This window comes from Neomonachus schauinslandi, chromosome 14 (genome assembly GCF_002201575.2).
Source record: "Neomonachus schauinslandi chromosome 14, ASM220157v2, whole genome shotgun sequence".
NCBI lineage: Eukaryota > Metazoa > Chordata > Mammalia > Carnivora > Phocidae > Neomonachus > Neomonachus schauinslandi.
The window spans coordinates 39,979,499-39,999,732 of NC_058416.1; the positions used below are offsets into that span (position 1 = coordinate 39,979,499).

The window sequence follows — 20,234 nt, forward strand, 5'->3', positions numbered from 1 at the left end:
TGACTCAAAAGGCAAAATTATTGTTTTATGTTTGAGAAACCGAAAGATCTTTCATTTGGTAAAATGATCCTAAACTTCAAGTAAAATTAAGCAAAAAATTACAACGGCAAAATGAATACGAGTTTATGTTTCTAAAAAGCTAGTCTTTTTTGGCTTTTTGTCTCTCCTGGCTCAAACTCATGACCCTGAGATCATGCTCTACCAACTGAGCCAGCCAGGCGCCCCTCCACAGGTGTTTTTAATACCTTTTCCCTGTGGACCTCCTGGTCTCTGCCAGTTCTTCCTGGCTTTCTGCTTCCATGATTGGCATTACTATTATATCCTAATATCCAGTCCTCTTCTACCTATGATTGCATTTCCCCCAAAGCCTTGAAATTAAATCTGGCCATGACTTGCCTTGGCAAATGAAATGTTAGTGGAAATGACCTATGTGACCAACTCTCCAGCCCACTGTGCTAAGAGGTGACTGGGTAAGCATGTGGTAAATATACAAATGCCGGGCGCCTGGGTGGCTCAGTTGGTTAAGCGACTGCCTTCGGCTCAGGTCATGATCCTGGAGTCCCTGGATCGAGTCCCGCATCGGGCTCCCTGCTCGGCAGGGAGCCTGCTTCTCCCTCGGACCCTCCCCCCTCTCATGTGCTCTCTGTCTCTCTCATTCTCTCTGTCTCAAATAAATAAATAAAATCTTCAAAAAAAAATAAAAATAAAAAAAATAAAAAAATATACAAATGCCATGAGATCAAAACAATCTGGGATTCTGAGGCTGGAGAACAGCTGTCTGGAGAATAGCCAAGATCCACAGTAGACTTTGGGTGAACGCTGGGGTTTGGGGTTGTTTGTAATCGCAGCATGACCTAATCTATCTTGATCAATCTCTCACCTTCACTGGGCTCTCACATGGCTGCTTTGCGGCAATGATTGGACTTAATCAAGACCCATGTGTGGCCTTCTCTGAAACCACGATTAAAAAACCAGATGATTTTCCAGTAATAAGATAGAAATTTAAATATTTCTTAACTTCAAGGATCTCAGACGTAGGTGTCCCTCTGTAGTATTTTGTCTTCTCTTCAGTAAAGATAATCTAGGTGGTAAAGGTAAGTCTTCTCAACCCATTCTGGGTTGCCTCTATCTTACTTTCAGTAAACAGCCATCAGGGGTCATGTCAATAACATCTGTGTTCTGGCCTGTACCTCTTCTTGTGAAAAATCCAAAAAGCTTTCAGATGTTTGAATGTATTCTGATCTGGGGTACATATGATAGCTATCGCTACCCAAAATTTCATATGTATTTAGTAAGGAGTAGGATTTATAGAGTCCATTTACATCTTACCTTTTAAATTTCAATGAAGCCCCTTGGAAACAGAACCAGTACTACCTCCATGATGCTCAGCTCAGCATTACCTTGGCCTAAATCCGGGTTTCTAAACCGCAGCACTATTGACATTTTGGGCAGGGTAATTCTTTGCTGTGGAGAGCTGTCCAATGCATTGTAGATGTTGAGCAGCATCCCTGGACTCTACCCACATCCCTGCCAATAGCACACCCCAGTCATGACAACCAAAAATGTATCTAGACATTGCAAAATCACCCCCATTTGAGAACTACTGGCCTAAAATGAAGGTATATGTTTGTGATAGCTATTGCCAAATGATGACAATTTAAAAAGCTAATTAAGCTTGTAAAAAATTATCAAGATCCATATTTAAGAACAGACACGGTGGATATTTTAATGAGCAATGGTCCTGCCATTCTTTATTTCTAACAATAATACATATTTACAGAAAAAAGAATTGTACATTTTAAATTCTGATCATTATACAGATTTGTTGTTGCAATTGAATAATAAAAGAACGAATCGCTTAGTGACTTTTTCAAAATAACTTCAGTGTTCAAAGGTACAAATGATGATACCATAAACTTTCAATAGCTGGAGGAAGCTCACTTCAAAATGAAAGACACCTAGCACCAGGAAAAGAAATGAAGCAACATCACTGGAGACAGGATCTCTTAGGAAATCTGACCTGAAGCTCTGTTTATCATAGATTCACTATCCAGTCTTCAACCTACATTTTAGAAACTTGGGTGAAAAAGTACATGAAGGAAAATCTCCATAGGTTTCTGTTGGGTTAGAAGACTTTAGCTTTTAAAGAAAAACAAGTGAATCAGTTTTTCCCTTTATAAGGCCTTGAAAAAAAAAGGCATCTTGAGGCGCTATAAAGAAAGTGAGTGAAACTTTTTTGTTAGTAGTCAACAGCTTCAAATACTGGTTTTCATCCTGACCCTCCGTCCCCTGCTTTATTGAGAAATAATTGATATAGATCAGTATATAAGGTTTAAGGTGTACAGTATGATGGTTTTGTTTATGGTTTTCACTTTTTAAAACAATGAATTATAAATTCCTTTTTATAAAAGGTTAAAGGCACAGTGAAACAATGAATATTTGTACTTCACCCTTTTAGAACTCAAAATAATTCAGAAGGCAAAATAATTCAGGCGGCCAGCAAGTCATTTGCCCTGTAGGTGGCAAAATTATCCCAAGAGGAATCCAGGGACAGGTTGCAGTATTGCTGCACTTAGGTTAATAGTGGTAGATGACTTTTTAAAGCTTTACTTAAAATCCAGGTTTTCAAGTTTTGAAGTTTTTTCAAGTTTTACAGATTTAAAGATGCCTTTTGTGTGGTTCTGAACTAACGAAGATTTACTTTCTGTACTCATGCTCAGAAATATATTGTTTTACTTTTTAGGGACTAGATTTTCAGTCTGATTATCTCTGAAAAATCCCTCTCTTTTTGCACTTGTTGTCCAGCGGGTTTTGCTTTATTGGACGACCCATCCAAATTGCAGGACAAGAGCTTGTGAAACTAAAAATCTGTTCTTACTTGTCTGCAGCTGTGAAAAGCAAGCTTGAAACCAGTATCTAAAAGGGAGGGAAGAAGGCCCTCAAGATTTCGTCTGGTTTTGTGTTTTTCTAATCTCACAGTGGATGGCAGAATAGTAAGCAAGTCTTTAAAGAATGAATGGATAATTTATTATAAAGAATTGGTGACACCGTGATTATGACTACATTTATGTGTAAGGAACAAAGTTCATAAATGATGACAATTAAAAAGCTAACTACAACCAAATATTTTATCCTCAGTTGTTATCACTAGTCTTCATAGCTTCCTTTGCTTGCTTACACTGGAGACGTCATTCTACATCCTGGATTCGTCATTAAAGAGACAGATATGAGAAACAGAGCCATCAGATAACCACTTGCTGTAAGCACTGAATATATAGTTATTTGAAGAACTCAGACTAAATGGGGGATAGAAGGGAGAGAGTATAGTATGTTATACCAGTATTTTGTGGAAATCCTGATATAGTATAACTTTTAAAAATAGAGAGAGAATGGGAAGAGCAAATGAAAAAAATTTAATTGTTTCAGTAATCGTATCGGTGGTAGTCATATTAGCATTGTTATTCTGAGGCTGCTGCATGTGTACGGTAAATAAAGGAAATGAATAATTGTGGGATATTCTAACTCTATCATGCCTTGTGTCCTTGAAAACCAGGATTCTCAGTATAGAAAATGGAAATATAGTTGTAATAGAAAGGATTAAGTAAAAAGTCTGTAGTACTCAATTTGATTTGGAAGTTTCACAATAAACTCACGAAGTGTTTTATCTTATTAAAAAAATAGAGATTTCTAGCTCTCTCCTAGAAACAATGGCCAATGTAATAGCAATGAGCATCCTTAGAGCCTTGATTATGGTTTTGCAATACCATTTCTCACTAAAAGTAGCCAGGCTTCTTAGAGAAATGGCTCATTCCAGGTCTGGGGCAGGAAACACACAAGTTGGGCCTGGAATATCTTGTCTTCTGAGATAGCAAGGAAGCTAATACAGACAGCTAGTGTAATGTCAAAATGACTCAGAGGCAACTTGGTGAGGCTCCCAAAGGCCAAAGGTGGGACAATTTGAACTTCAATAAGGTAATATTTTAAATGGGTTGAAGCCTATCAAATATGTTTGAACCCATGAGTTCATAATACCGAAAAAAGGAAGTGATCTCTGGAAGGTAATAGGAAACAAGTTTATTATCTTGAAAATTAGTACATGAAAGGAAAATACAAATATTTACCTTCCCTTTCCTGTACAAACTTGACCAGTGGTTAACCAAATAGTATATCTGGGGAAACATCTCTTTATAAAAATGTCCCAGTTAATAAATGAAAGAGAAATGATAGATTTAGAATATCCTCTACTTCACAATAAATCAATGGATCTAGTATTATCAATTTCAGCTGACATCACAAATAGAGAGAACCAGATATTGTGTGCCCTCTGATGAAAGAACACACCATGACCTATAGTCTTGCCAAAAAGGACTGAACCTGAGCCTATTCAAACATCTGGATCCATGTGTCAATATCCAGAGGAAAGAGGAATGTGCTGAATTGCGCCATGAGTACACAATCAGCAAAATACGGATTGTGGGAAACTCTATAGGCCATGAGATCAAGTTCTTTAGTAAATTCTAAGGAAAAGAAAGAAGGGAGAACCTATAGATTTAAAAGATGTAGCCAATAAAACAATTTTAAATGGATAAGATTAAAATACAGTGTGTACAGATACACACTTGGGTAATAATAAAGAAATGCAAGGAAGTGATTATAATGGGTATCACTGTAGTGGTTAGTTACTTCTGTGGAATTTGGGAAGATGGTTGGTAACTGTGACTGGACACACAGAGGACAACCAGAATGGCTGGCGGAGTTCTAAAACAGTGTTTCCTTATAATGATGTAAAAAGCTACATTTTGTTTGGTTTTCAGTATTTATATTTTGTATTTTTTCTAAAGGAAAAAAGTAAAAAAAAGCAAAGCCCTTGGCGTTTTCCACTAAAAATTATGGATGTGAACACTTCTACTATAAATATCAGCTGAAGGTTCTTAAGAAAATTGCCTATATTATAGAAATATTTCTAAATAATAAGCTACAAATATTTGAAAAATATAATATTAAATTCTTATTGTGCATAGTTATAAAAAGTCAAAGAATTAAGTATACATCCCTAACACAAAATTTATTTTGTTACAGTATTATATTTTACAATTTGGTTAAGTGGACTTTGTTGACTTCCAAAATTTTCCTCTCCTACTCCAATACCAGGCTACTCATATTATTCTATTAGAGATTAGATGAGCACTACAACAGATTTCATATTTCCTTGAATGTCCACACTTGGTTTCACTCTCCATCTTTTTAGATAAAACAAAGATTAGTTATCTTGCTCAACCATGATAGTAGTTATTAATATGTAGCATTACACATAATATCATCCAATTTGCAAATAAAGATCCTTCACCCACATATCCTGCCTGATGTTCTCTTCCATATATTAATGGCTGATGGAGACTATTTTTTGTTGTTAAGTGTCTAAAAAACTCAAGAATGTAAAACAGATTTAAGCCATCAAAATGAAAGCAGTTTTAAAAGACAATATAACAATAAACATGGACAAATGTATAACAGTGTTGTACATTTTTGCCCATCGAACATTTACAATTGCCCTCCAATTGTTCAAGCAGCATCTTAACAAATGGTGCAATTCTATGGTCTCCTTCCCTTTCCTCTTAATTAAATTATGTGGTGTTTGAGTGATTCACGTATTCCAGAAGTGACCGGTCTAAGACCCTTCGGATAAGAGCTTCCTCAATTATATTAAAATCCTACAATAAAGAAAAATAATTAGAAACATATAATCAGAGATGATAGTTTTCAGCAACTGGAGGAAACGGGTCAAAGCAGTGCCCCATTTTGCAGGAAAGTAGAGCCCTGAATTTAGTGACCTAAGTTTCCACAAAAACTGTCCATAAACGCCAGGACTTCTGTTTTGGGGCCTGTGCATTTTCAATTTAATTTTACTGCCTAACGATTGACTAGTTATTGTCATAGTAAAATAGTCTGATTTGGAATTTAAATTAGTAATTTTAGTCAACCTTATAAATTGTGGTGAGGGTGCTATTTTCCAAAAAAACATGTAATATGGATTAAAGTCTAGACATTCCCCTAGAAATCACCAATCTCAGCAGCACTATTGAGTATCTATTTCTGAAAAATATATTGAACACAAAACTCTCTTTCTCCCTGCCCCGCTATGGTCAAAATGGCTTTCAAAACTTTAAGTCAGCACATTCTGTAAATAAAACAAAAACTATTAAGAGCCCTATCCTCTGCAATCCATCTCCTCTTCTGCAATAAATCGAAAAAAAAAAAAAGTAAAGTCTCTCTTGGAAATCCATTCTGAAAGCATAAAGGCAAATCAACAAAATCCAAAGGAAAGCCATAAAGCCCAGAAGAGCACAAGATCTGGACTGAATCCTGGCTTTTTCTTTGGCAATTAACCTTTGAGCTTCAGATGTTTCATAGCTAAGTGAGGATAATAACACAACACTCACTTCACACAAGTTGCTGTAGGAATAAAATGAGATAATATACTTAAAGTGCACAGTATAATACTTCGCAGCTTGGGAAACCAAAGTCAAAACAAATAATATGGCTTCCACCTCACTTCCACATCCAAGGATACAGTTTTGAGTGGGCTGAAAGTACTCTCATCACTCTTGCTTCCTCCTGACCAGCCCTGGATCATACTTTGGAAAATCTTGAGAAGAATGGACTGAACATGAATAGCCAGGACAGATATGAAATCAACCTGGTTTTTAGAACATCTTATGGAGCTAAGGTAAAGAGGAAGCCCTATGTGTTGTAAAAAATTGAGAAGAAAGAGACCAGAACCAGCCTCTGTTGAGGCCCTGTGTGCTTTAGAGGGCCAGAAAAGACATTATTTGAGTGTTGGAGCCCTCTCAACTTTTCAAGTGGTCCTGGTACCTCCATTTATCCTCTCCCCATCTCCAGATGGCCTAACATCCTTGCCCAAACTGTGCAAATCACTTTACACGCACTATTGCATTTAATCCTCAACAAGAGCTTTGGGCACGAAGTGCTTTTAATCTCCTCACTTAACACATGAACAGACAGGCTCAGTGGTATTTAACAGAGCTGGGACTGAGACAGAGCTGTTACTCAAACCCAGGTCAGAACCCAAGCTCCTTGTGTTGAATCTGGATAACCATAGTGGGCAGATCAGAAAGCAGGGAGAACATTTTCAAAGGACGATCTTCAACAATTACTAATTTCTATCTTGAAATTGCAAAAAGACAGCAGTCAAAAATCATGTGAAAACTATATGCAAAGTTAAATTTAGCCCTTAACATTTCATGTATTTAGATAGCGGTAACAGTAAAATATACTACTTCACAACATGGCTATGAGGGATTTTCCTTCCATAATAGGCAATACCCCTTTGCTCAAAGGGACTCAGGAGATAACACATTACCCTCACATGGCAACACGTGGAGCAAAGCAGAACAAAGGCTACATTAACTTTTCGCTTGTTATTCTCATTCCTGATCATGGGAAATACAGTCATAAGTTAGAACTATTCATACTACATCTAACTTTTCTTCCATCCCCCCCCCAAAAAATTATTGGGTTGTGGGAGGGGGAATGGGAGGAAGGGGGTCAAAAGGTACAAACTTCCCCTTATAAGTTAATTAAATACTGGGGATATAATGTACAACATGAAGACTACAGTTAACACTAATGTATGGTATATTTGAAAGCTGATAAGAGAGTAAATCCTAAAAGTTCTCATCACAAAAAAAATTTTTTTTGGTATCTATAGGAGACGATGGATGTTAACTAAAATTATTGTGGTGATCATGTCACACTATATAAGTCAAGTCATTATACTGTATACCTTAAACTTACACAGTGCTACATGTCAATTATTTCTCAATAAAATGGAAAGAAAAAATGCTTAATATAATGAGATTGGCCATTAGTTGGTAGTTATTGATGGGTAGTTACTGATAATATGGGGGTCCGTGGTAGTGTTTTGTCTGCTTTTGTATATGTTTATAATTTTTCATAATACAATTTTTTCAGTTTAAAAACGTGCAATAGAGGGCGCCTGGGTGGCTCAGATGGTTAAGCGTCTCCTTCGGCTCAGGTCATGATCTCAGGGTCCTGGGATCGAGTCCCGCATCGGGCTCCCTGCTCCTTGGGAGCCTGCTTCTCCCTCTGCCTCTCTCTCTCTCTGTCTCTCATGAATAAATAAATAAAATCTTAAAAAAAAAAAAAAGGACATGTCATGTTTAAAAAAAAAAAACGTGCAATAGACATGAGTTTCGTGTCTCATGGAGTTTAAATAAAACATGAGGCCTGTGTGTCTTTTTTTTTTTTTTAAAGATTTTATTTATTTATTTGACAGAGAGAGAGATAGCTAGAGCAGGAACACAAGCAGGGGGAGTGGGAGAGGGAGAGGCAGGCTTCCCGCTGAGCGGGGAGCCCAATGCGGGACTTGATCCCAGGACCCTGAGATCATGACCTGAGCCGAACGCAGATGCTTAATGACTGAGCCACCCAGGTGCCCGGATTCTTTTTTTTTTTAAGATTTTATTTATTTGACAGAGAGAGACACAACGAGAGAGGGAACACAAGCAGGGGGAGAGGGAGAAGCAGGCTTTCAGCTGAGCTGGGAGCCCAACGCGGGACTCGATCCCAGGACCCCGGGATCATGACCTGAGCCGAAGGCAGACGCTTAACGACTGAGCCACCCAGGCGCCTGAGGCCTGCGTGTCTTACCACGTAACTGTTATTAGCCATTCAATATGCTGTAATGGCAACAGGATGCAGAACAAACTCTGGGCCACTTCATTACTGATGTGATTTCATCTCATTTCAGCTACGTAAGTTTTAAGCTTCATAAAAATTAAAACTATATATAGGGAGGGGACTAGAGTAGAAATGAAAATAATTCGAAAGTGAAATCTAGTACCTTATACAATGACTATCTAGATCACAAAGAAAATAATTTTGCCTAAGGCAGATAATATCAATAGTCAGGTTTGTAAACATTGTTATTCTTATAATTTCCTACTTACTGCTGATACTTAACTTCAGGTCCATACACATTTTTTCCTGCTATATTTATATTTTATTCGCTTATATTTAAAAAGGTAAGCTTAACACATGTCACATAGAAACATAATGTAAAAGTAAAAAAAATATACTTACTATGAAATCATCATAAAACAAAGTGTGACTGACTTGCAAATGTCTTATTAAACTGCCACTAAAGCTTCCTGGATTCTCATTAGGTAGTAAACGGCAAAGTGGACAGAACTGGAAATAAAAAAAATCAGGAGTTCAAGAAAGAATTTAAAATAATCAGTGTCAAAATTAAAAAATTAAATAACCATTCAACAAGTGAATTTTAACTTTATGAATCTATTGGCCATTCCTCAGCATAATATTTAAAAACTGCATAAATATTAACCAAATAAAATTGCATTTATTTCTTCATATGCATTTCCTGTACTTAACAGTATAGCTATTTATTTCATATTTATCAATCTATTATTTAAACAATATTGCAGTTAGTAGATGTAGCATAATTTATTTAATTAGTTGCCTCCCTCTTGAAATACTTAATGGCTTTAAAAAATAACCTTTTTCATTTTCAAGTATTTGTAAACTCATGAGAAATTACAAAAATAATGCAAGAGGTCCCATGACTCCATCACCCAGCTTCCCCAGTGGTAATACCTTATAAACTGCAGTACATTATCGAAACTAGGAAATTGGCAATTAACTAGACTACAAGCCTTACTTAGATTTTACCAGTTTTTGCACGAACTCAGTTTTTTGGGTTTGTGTGTAACATATACCCCTAAAGTAGTATATGATAAAGAAAGAGGGCACCTGGGTGGCTCAGTTGGTTAACCGTCTGCCTTCGGCTCAGATCATGATCTCAGGGCCCTGGGATCGAGCCCCATGTCGGGCTCCTTGCTTGGTGGGGAGTCTGCTTCTCCCTCTCCCTCTCCCTTTGCCCCTACCCCCAATGCACGTGTGCTCTCTCTCTAATAAAATCTTTAAAAAAAAATACACTACTTTATTACATTTTTTTTTTTTTACTGCTTTATTACAATTTATCCTAGGGTTTTTAAAAATCTATTTCTTCACGTTTTCATTTTTTAAAATATGAGATGCAGAATCATTACTGAGGGCCAGGTATGTGTCAGGCATTAAATTAGGTAGTATTCTTATTTGACCCTCACAACAACCTAGTGAATTAATTATTGTCCTATTTCTTTCATGAACTCAATTTCAGAAAGGAAAAAAAATTAGCTTAAATTTATACCACTGTAGGGCGCCTGGGGGGCTCAGTTGGTTAAGTGACTGCCTTCGGCTCAGGTCATGATCCTGGAGTCCCTGGATCGAGTCCCGCATCGGGCTCCCTGCTCAGCAAGGAGCCTGCTTCTCCCTCTGACCCTCCCCCCTCTCATGTGCTCTCTCTCTCTCATTCTCTCTGTCTCAAATAAATAAAATCTTAAAAAAAAAAAAATTATACCACTGTAAGTATCAGAACTGGGATCTAGGCCTCCTAATAGACAATTCGATATTCTTTTCATATTATAACAGTGCTTAATTTCTCTGTTTGGATGGTAACATCTTGCTTTAAATTTAAATGAGGTCTTATGTAGTTCTTACTGTTTTAGGGGGGGTTTCAGTTTCAGTATGCTCAATATCTATACACAGTTTAACTTCTGAATTTTGCTCTAGTCCATTAATATGTCTTATTTTTAATAAAATTACATCATTTCAGTTATTATCGCTTTATAGTCATTTATGATTTTCTAATGCTCTAGCTATCTTGGTTACTTGGCAACACTGGCTATCCCAAGATAGACACCTGTGTAGTAATGAGAACATAGCTGAGACCAAGAAATACCTGAACAAAAAAGCAACATTAATTTTTTTGTGATGTGAAAGAAGAGACACTAGCTATAGAAATTTGTTCACTCAGTACTCTTTACAGTACCTCTACTATGTGCTGGGCACCTGGAATATGGAAACCAGTGAAGATACAGTTGTGTTGCATGGCCTGTAAAGTCGGGGAGCCTTCAAATCCCAGCACCAGCTCTGCCAAGCTGTGTGACTGACCTTCAGCACATGAACTTCCCTCTTCGGTCAAGTGGAGATATCACCACCTAACTTGTAGAGTAGCTATGATGTTTAGAGAGAATGTCCTCCATGTGCCAGGTACATACTAGGCATTTGATAAACACCACGTATTTACTACTATTTGATCCTTGTTCGTGAATAGTTGGAGCTCCATGAGGAAGAAACTCCATGTCTCCTATTCGCTCCTGCATGCCCAGTACCTGGAAAACAGTTTCCAATTTCATCTCTGCCTCTCACTGACTTAGCCTTGGCAAGTAATTAATCTTATCCTGCAAAATGAGAATTAGCTGATTTGCAGAGCTGTTTGTATATTTAAAAGGTGTCATTTAACATTATGAAGCTCAGTCATTATATTAGCTCAGTCCTTGGCACAAATGATAAATGGTTGCTATTGTTATCACGTAAGCAGATACTTTCAATACTGCAAAGCAAGTGCTAGACCCAAGATGTTACAACATATAGTCAAGTGTTATACTCAAAAAGGCAGTTCAAGACCTAAAAAGGGAATCATTAATTTTGCCCAGCAAATCAGGAGAGGCTTCAGCTAAGCTGCTGGTAACTGAAATGAGTCTTAAAGAAGGAGCCAGCACTGCCAGAGTGAGGAGCATCACAGGCAGAGAAATCAATGCACAAAGGACAGGCCTGCTTAGGGAATGGGAAAAGCTCTGGGAAGCTGAAGGTAGGGCATGTTGAGGGAAGTGGTAGGAGATGAGTTTGGAAGGATAAGTTGGGACCAGTTCTGCTCAATAGATATTTATTTGAGCACCTACTATGATTTCTGTAGGCCCCATGTCAAGAGTCAGAGGTACAGAGATGCTAAGCCCTGACCCAACTATGAAGGAGATTCCAGATCTAGTGAAGGAGAAAGATACAGAAAACCTGGAACTTTAAGCAAACTAGTTTTTGTTTTTAGTCTGATGTTGATAGGAGCTAGTGGAGACTTCGGTCTTCTGCTGTACATATTTAGTTGTGTAACTCAAGAGATTTCTTCCGGAAGGACATTGGAAAACAACAGGTGAACATCTATACTACTCTAAGGGTTTATTTTGTGTCCTAAAGTGAGGGATCTGACCTGAGGGAGGAGAGGGTAAGAATAGGAGGAGAAAGAAATGGTAGGGGGCTGACTAATCATCGCCAAGTACCTGTTACCTATACTCTCACTAACGTTGCCAATTTGCTAACATCAGCTCATCCTTTATTATGCACCTCCATGCAATGCTCCCAGGCCATGATACTCATATTAGGAATCAATCAATGCACAGTGTATATTCAAAAGATGCTGACCTCATCTCAATATGGACTTTATCTGATGGTGAACTCCATGGGTGAAAACAGCCACCATATCAGAAGTTACCACCAACTTCAATCCTTCAGAACATCTATTACAAGGGACACCCAGTTCTATCTGTGGTTTAGATTAACCTCCACAGCAACTATCTGATGGCAAGTGCCATTTGGGAAAGAAATTTAAAATTCCTGAATCCAAAAAAAGAGAAAAGAGACATGCACTGAAAATAATTACAGGCAAATATGTAACCAAAATTAAGGTGCCAGATTGCACATCTAATTTAGCAAGAGTCTGTAAGCAAATTTAATAAAGATTTTTTTCTTCCTTCCAAAACATTTATGCACATACACTCCCACTGCCCAGTCGAGTCACAGATATTCTAAATACCGACAGAAATAAACCACTGTGGGGCAGGTGGCTCCGGCTCTAGTCACCACAGTTTATGTTCCAAACCAATAAAAGTCCTGTTCCTTCCCTTAAGGAATGAATCTCGGGAGCAAGGCAGAAAATAAGAGACTACTGGAACCTTTGAATCTGGGTGAATGGAATTATGTTTTCCTTTAATATCTTATTTTTCATAATCACCATATCCTCCTATGCGCTAGGTTCTCTGCCAAGAGGTGGGCAGGCAGTGTTGAACAAAGAAGTTCCATGACTTCATGAGCCTGATACCTTTTTTTTTTTAAAGATTTTATTTATTTATTTGAGAGAGAGAATGAGAGAGAGAGAGCACATGAGAGGGGGGGAGGGTCAGAGGGAGAAGCAGACTCCCTGCCGAGCAGGGAGCCCGATGCGGGACTCGATCCCGGGACTCCAGGATCATGACCTGAGCCGAAGGCAGTCGCTTAACCAACTGAGCCACCCAGGCGCCCCATGAGCCTGATACCTTACAGGGAGAGACAGACCTGAAACGAACCCACAATTACAAATTGTGATAAATGAGAAAAAAAGAGGGGAGGAAAGCAAGAGCTGAAAGTAATTTGGATGTCAGGGAGGGATTCCTTGAGGAAGAAAGATTTAAGCAGAGTTCTAAAGGATAAATATGAGCCAACCACTGAAAGAAAGAGCACTCTGGGCAGAGAGAATAGCCAGAAAGTGTGGCTCTTGCTGAAACATCTTCCCTTTCCAAAACAAAATACCAAATTTCTCTCAAAAGTGGTCTCTCAATTCAATCTGAAGCATGCTGCTTATGTCACTGGCCTCCTTTGAGTTTAATATTCCACAGAGGCAAATTTTCAAAAAATAAAACATGGCAGGGGCGCCTGGATGGCTCAGTTGGTTAAGCCTCCAACTCCCAATTTCGGCTTAGGTCATGATCTCGGGATCTTGGGATCAAGCCCCATGTTGTGTAGGCTCGGAGCTCAGGGAGGAGTCTGACTCTCTCTCTTCCCTCTCCCTCTGCCTGCCCCTCCCCCCTGCTCCCACGAGTGCTCTCTCTCTCTAAAATAAATAAATATTTTTAAAAAAATACAACATGGCAGAATATAATTACTATGTGACAAAAAGGAGCTGTCAGTTCTTAAAGCTGCATGTAAGAAAAGTCACAATTTCTTGGTGTTCTTAATCTACTACCCCAGTCTTGAGCAACTCAGAAAGAAAGGATTAGTGGCTCGTGGTTCGATTTCTGAATTATCTAATTTTATCTAGAAGGCAGAATCATTTGCTCAAATCTCTAACTGCCATGAAACTTCTTACACCACATTAAGTCAGATGAGGTCACTGATCTTATCTGTAAGCAAACCCAACAACCCAGCCCCTCAAAGCAATAATTCCTTGCTAATTTCCACACCAACCCAGAATCAGCCTTGGACTTAGGACTTCACCTGGGGTATTTTCACCAGCATGCCCCCATTGGGCATTCCTAAGCATGTGAACCCCAAATATGCCACAGTATCTATCTACTTCCTGCCGTTTCATAACCAAAGCGTGTATCCTGGATTCTAGTCGTTCTAGATCCTTCAGAGTGACACGTGGCTCGAGTTTCTACTCAAGCATGAAACATTAACAGGAAAACTGAAGGTATTCTGTTCCAGAGAGCACCTCTAGACAGCCCTCATGTATTACAGAACCACGGATTTTGTGAACAATCTGCTCCTGCCTCAAGGCCACGATAGCATCCTGGTCTTTGGAAATTCACCACTTCACTCCCCCACCCTTCTGGCTTGGGTTCCCCAACTGCGAGAGTACATGGCTTCCTCAAAGTCTCCAATAGCCTTGGTTTTATGTAGTTGCAAAAGCGGTAGTAACCCACCATCATCACCTGACTCATTTACTGCTACCCTGTGAAAATGGGATCATTAGCATTATCATCCCCATTTTACAAATGAGGAAACAGAGGCAAAGACATTGGTGGGATTTGCTGGGATTGGTACCAAAGTTCATCTCCTCCAAAGCCTAGGTTTTTGACTATTGATTCTATGGGCAATCTGATCCCACCATTCCTGGTTTATTTCTGCCCTTAGATCCACTTTCTTCAGTTCCTTCTATTACCTCTAAATCAAGCAAGACCTAGCTTCCACGAGCCACCTTCAATCTGATGGCCAAACTGAGCAGCATGGGGCCTGGATTTCTGCTGGAGCAGGTACACAGTACCAATGGACAGACCGGCACATGACCTGCCCCAGAGTGCTGCTATGATGCAGCCCAAGACCATGCTCCAAAGCACCTGGTGTTCCTCCAGCCAGAGAAGCACTGGGTACTCCTAGCACTGGGTACTAGTGGTTAGGGCGCAGGTTGTGTGGATAATACCTTCTGACAGTTGCTAGGAGGCAAAGAAGCACTTAGAATTGGGTAAATGGTCGCTATTATTATGCCATCCTAACTCTTCCTTCTAACTTCCTCTAGCTCCCCAGAGACCCAACATAAAACAGAACAACTAGAGCAGTAAAAGCCCATGATAATCTCCCCTGCTCTCCCAACACATATCAAGCCATTCCAAGAACCAAAACCCCTAAACCATTAGGATCAATAACAAATACTTTGACTCTACTGTGCGGCTTCTCTTGTGAACTTGCTAGTAGAGCTCAGGGGTTCACCATGCTCTGGAGCTGGACTATTGTGTTCGAATTGTGGCTCAGCTACTTAACAGCTGGTGACCTTACAAGACTTAGGTAACCTCTCTCAGCCTCAATTTATTATTTGTAAAATGGAAGTAATCACACCTATCTTCTACAATTGTTTTTTTTTTTTAAAGATTTTATTTATTTATTTGAGAGAGAGAATGAGTGAGAGAGAACACATGAGAGGGGATAAGGTCAGAGGACGAAGCAGACTCCCTGCCGAGCAGGGAGCCCGATGCGGGACTCGATCCCGGGACTCCAGGATCATGACCTGAGCCGAAGGCAGTCGCTTAACCAACTGAGCCACCCAGGCGCCCCTATCTTCTATGATTGTTGTGAGAACTATCCTTGTTTGTAAATATCTATCTATATCTATCTATCCAATATAACTATGTTTCAATCTCATCACTTTCCAAGAGGATTTTATAGGAAAAAAAAAATGCTTAAAACTCAAATTTAAAAAACCAAAACTCCTGGGGCACCTGGGTGGCTCAGTCGGTTAAGTGTCTGCCTTCAGCTCAGGTCATGATCCCAGGGTCCTGGGATCGAGCCCCGCGTCGGGCTCCTGGCTCAGTGGGGAGCCTGCTTCTCCCTCTCCCCCTGCTCATGCTCTCTCTCTATCTCTGTGTCTCAAATGAATAAATAAAATCTTTAAACAAAACAAAACAAAAAAAACACACCAAGACTCCTATCTAAGTAAACGACACACATACACATATATGTTTGTGTATATAAATATATACACACATATACATACATATATAAAAATATATACATATACATATTTATACCATAAAACTAAAATAAAATTCAGAATAATCTTCGAGGTATCATTTTATATCTGCTAAGCCTCTTACTTTAATTTTAAAATAAATGCACCCAATATTAGCCAGGTTAAGGTGAAAGTGGTTTACTCCTAAATTGTGGACACAGATATAAATTGAGTCAACCTTTTTGGAATGCATTTAGAAGTATATTTCAAGAGCTATTAAAAAGTTTGCACTTTCTTGGTCCCAGAAGATAAATCTAAGGAATTTCCTCTTAGGAAAAAATCCAATAGAAGGAAAAGTTCAAATGTACAATATGAATTCAAATCCTAAAATTGGTAACAAGTGTACAAAAAATAGTAAAATGGCTAAGTAAATGAGGAGGTACCCAGCACCACCCTGCTTTCCCTCACAACTATAAAAAAATGAAAATTATCAAAGCCACACGGCAAAGTAGAACTAAAATGCCAGGCTGAAAAGAAAAAAAAAAGGAAGCATCACAATGAACCTAGGAAATGATGAGCAATATGTATATTTAATGTGCAAGCATATGGATAAATACTCAGACTATGAAATAAACAATAGACTAAAAAAGATGAATAACTTTCTACTTTTCATTTCTAGTAAATTGTCATGATAACCCTATTTGCATTACTAAAAAATGTTTTTCACTTAGGATGTGACCACAGTTAGTATGCTAGAGTTGGATCTTAGCTATGTGTTTTTGATCTTCTTAGTTGATTATGCCCATAATTATGTGTAAGAGAGAATGTCTAAGTTCATAAATGAAAGAATGATTGCACATTAGTAATTCTTACCGCTTTCAATTCAACACTTTCTTTTTTTTTTTAAAGATTTTATTTATTTATTTGAGAGAGAGAGAATGAGAGAGAGCACATGAGAGTGGGGAGGGTCAGAGGGAGAAGCAGACTCCCCGCCGAGCAGGGAGCCTGATGCGGGACTCGATCCAGGGACTCCAGGATCATGACCTGAGCCGAAGGCAGTCGCTTAACCAACTGAGCCACCCAGGCGCCCCAATTCAACACTTTCACATATTGTTAATAGTCACGGAATTATCACAACCTTGACATAAACTATCCTTTATAATATATCTATAAATAGAAGCCTATTAAATGGATTTCTAGTGTATATTAAATGCAGACACTGCAGAAATAGTAATGAAATTGCTTACCACAGATCTCCTTTCTGATCTGTGATGAGTAATGCAGTGATCCAGCAAGCTGTCTTCATCCAATTCCCTCTGACAAAATGGACACACACACCTGGAAATTGCATAGAATACAAAAGTTACTAAAGTCGTTGGCATTTAACTAGAGGTTAAAAAATAGAATGTAGGCGGGTCTAGTTCCCAGCCCTCATTCTTCCTGATTTGACATTATTTTTCGATCCTGATAATGGTCAGATGAGAAAGTAAGTATCCTCATAGGGATAGAGCGGAGAAAAGAAAGTATCCTCATAGGGACACGGCAGAGAAACAGTTATATATAATGAACACAAAGCACTTTCTTCTCTTTGGAAAAGAAGTGCAATCTGAGCACCCATTAACTGAGAAACTGGGGGGATCACATCACCCAGCTGTCCCTGGGTTACTTTGTCCTGTTTCTTTTTCTTCCCCGCTTTCCTAATTCAGGACCCATAACTGGGTGTTACTTGTTCTCCAACTCCACCAGCATATGTAACTACTGGTATATTTAAGGAGTATTTGTCCCTTAGGTTGTGCTGTCCACTACCCAAGCTAGGAGCCATATATGTCTACTGGCGCTTGGAACGTGGCTATCGAAATTGAGTTATGCTGGAAGTACAAAATGCACACTGGGTTTCAAAGGCTTAATATTTAAAAAAAGGTGAAATATCTCAATAATGTTGATATCGATTACATGTTCAAATAATAATATTTAAGCTAGCTTTGGTTAAATATACTAAAAATTAATTTCACTGTTTCTTTTTACTTTTTTAGTGTGGCTACGAGAAAATATAAAATTACCAATGTCTTCTATTGGACAGTGCTGCCCTTAAACTCATAGGGACAATATGGAGGCTTGGAATTTTTTGCTCACTTTCTATCATAGATACAACTTCCTGTTCCCTGACACTTGTACTCCAGATAAGCTCCCTGTATAAGAATTTTTAAAATTTCAATTATGTAGTAATAAGTTCTTTTATAAAGCAAAGATTTCTATCTTAAATGCAAGTATCAATCTATCCTGTAAGACTGATTAATCAACAACCCTCCTCATTTTCTGTTATTTTAATTCTTTATTATTTAATTCTAATTATTTAATTTAAATTAGCTCGCATATATTTTTAAATTTTCATAAAGCCTATCAACCTCGCAGTCAAACCCATACCTTTTCTTAACCCATTTATTATCCTTCCTTCTTATTGGTCCTTGCAGCCAATCTAACAGAATTCATACTCTGCTTTGAGCTAAAATCCTCATTTAAAATTTATAACATCACGGTATAAAACTAATCCTACAATAATGGATACATTTGCAAAGCAATATCTGGTAAAACAAAAGGAAGCAGGGCAATCATTTAGACTTTCAGGTTAGGAAATTTAAGCTTTGAGTGTATTTTCTTTTTTTAAAAAGATTTTATTTATTTATTTGAGAGAGAGAATGAGAGAGAGAGAGCAGGAGAGGGGGGAGGGTCAGAGGGAGAAGCAGACTCCCTGCTGAGCGGGGAGCCCGATGCAGCACTCGATCCTGGGACTCCAGGATCATGACCTGAGCCGAAGGCAGTCGCTTAACCAACTGAGCCACCCAGGCACCCGAGTGTATTTTCTTAAAATAAGTAAGACTAACATTTTCCTTTAGGATAGAGAAAAAATATCACACTCTTACAGAATACCACTAATGGTTTCCAAGCCATTAGCCTATGCAGGGAAACACAAATCATTTCCTTATTTTGTTGGGAGAGAGAGACTCCAAACTTTGTAATTACAGGATAGGTCATGCCCAGATTCATTTCATTTCATCTTTTTTTTTTTTTTTTAAGGAACAACAAATAATGGTCAATATTCTCCATTGCCCCTACTACCACCTCCACCCATCCTCCAGCCCCATAAAAGATTACCCACCAAAAATGTATCGGGTTTAGGATGTCTGGCCCAGGCCTGTTCTTCCTTGTCAGACTATATACTGAGATGTCACTTCCTACCTTCTAAAGCCAAACCAGCAAAACCAGAGGAAATGAGCTGGGGCACTGAGCAGTGGCAGTGGAATGGTGAAAAGAAAGAGGCTCTGAACCAGGACCTACTTCAAGCCATTAGTCAGAAAGCAGAGCCTTGTGGAACTTGAACAGTTCCACATTCTATTTTTGGATCTTCCTTAATACAAACTTGTCTGGGCAAGTTCTCCCAATCTCTCCAATACTCAGTTCCCCTTATGCAACATTTTTCAAGTAGAGAAAGCAAAATTCTTTCATAATTATTGCCATTAACAAATGACTACCAATAATAGGTGTTATGGTTCAGAGCCTGAACACAACTCCATACATATTTTCACAATAAGAAGGTTAACCTTTCCAGCCTATTAACTTCTTTACAGGCATATCAAGTTTAACATTCAATTACATTGTGTCAAAACAAACCTGGTTGCCGTCTCCCCAAGTTCCTGCAGCGGTCCATACTTATCTATATACTTCTCACAAGATCTTATGTGTGCCCTCATTTCGCTGAGGCAAACCTATATAAAAGCAAATTCAAAATAAAGTCCCTGTTGAAAAGGGGCTCAATGAAGTCTTATGTGATCCAGCTTTATTACTTTCATTATTGCAAATAAGGTCATAGCAATGGGTCAGCTGATTAAAAGGATGTATTCATGACAAGAGTACAACAAAGTTAAGGCATTATCAAGAATAACACTTTACAAATGTCTCTAATACTTAGAAGACCCAAATGTTGAGTTCTTGAGTTTGTTCTTCTAGAAAGCATATATTTTTTATTTTACTTTTATTTTTTTTTTTTTTTAAGATTTTATTTATTTATTTGAGACGGAGAGAATGAGAGAGACAGAGAGCACAT

General features: G+C 38.4%; 1 protein-coding gene across 1 annotated transcript in view; it reads right to left on the reverse strand.

The window, feature by feature from the left end:
* Positions 1-4,845: 4,845 nt before the first annotated feature.
* The window catches only part of RNF125 (ring finger protein 125), a 36,818-nt gene continuing 21,429 nt past the window's right edge, over positions 4,846-20,234 (reverse strand). Inside the window, exons 3-6 of the mRNA XM_021686285.2 lie at positions 19,802-19,896; positions 17,380-17,470; positions 9,124-9,231; positions 4,846-5,711 (exon numbers count right to left, since the gene is read on the reverse strand). Of these exons, the coding sequence (XP_021541960.1) occupies positions 5,625-5,711; positions 9,124-9,231; positions 17,380-17,470; positions 19,802-19,896 (381 nt within the window). The 3' untranslated portion in view covers positions 4,846-5,624. The remainder of the gene's footprint in view (positions 5,712-9,123; positions 9,232-17,379; positions 17,471-19,801; positions 19,897-20,234) is intronic.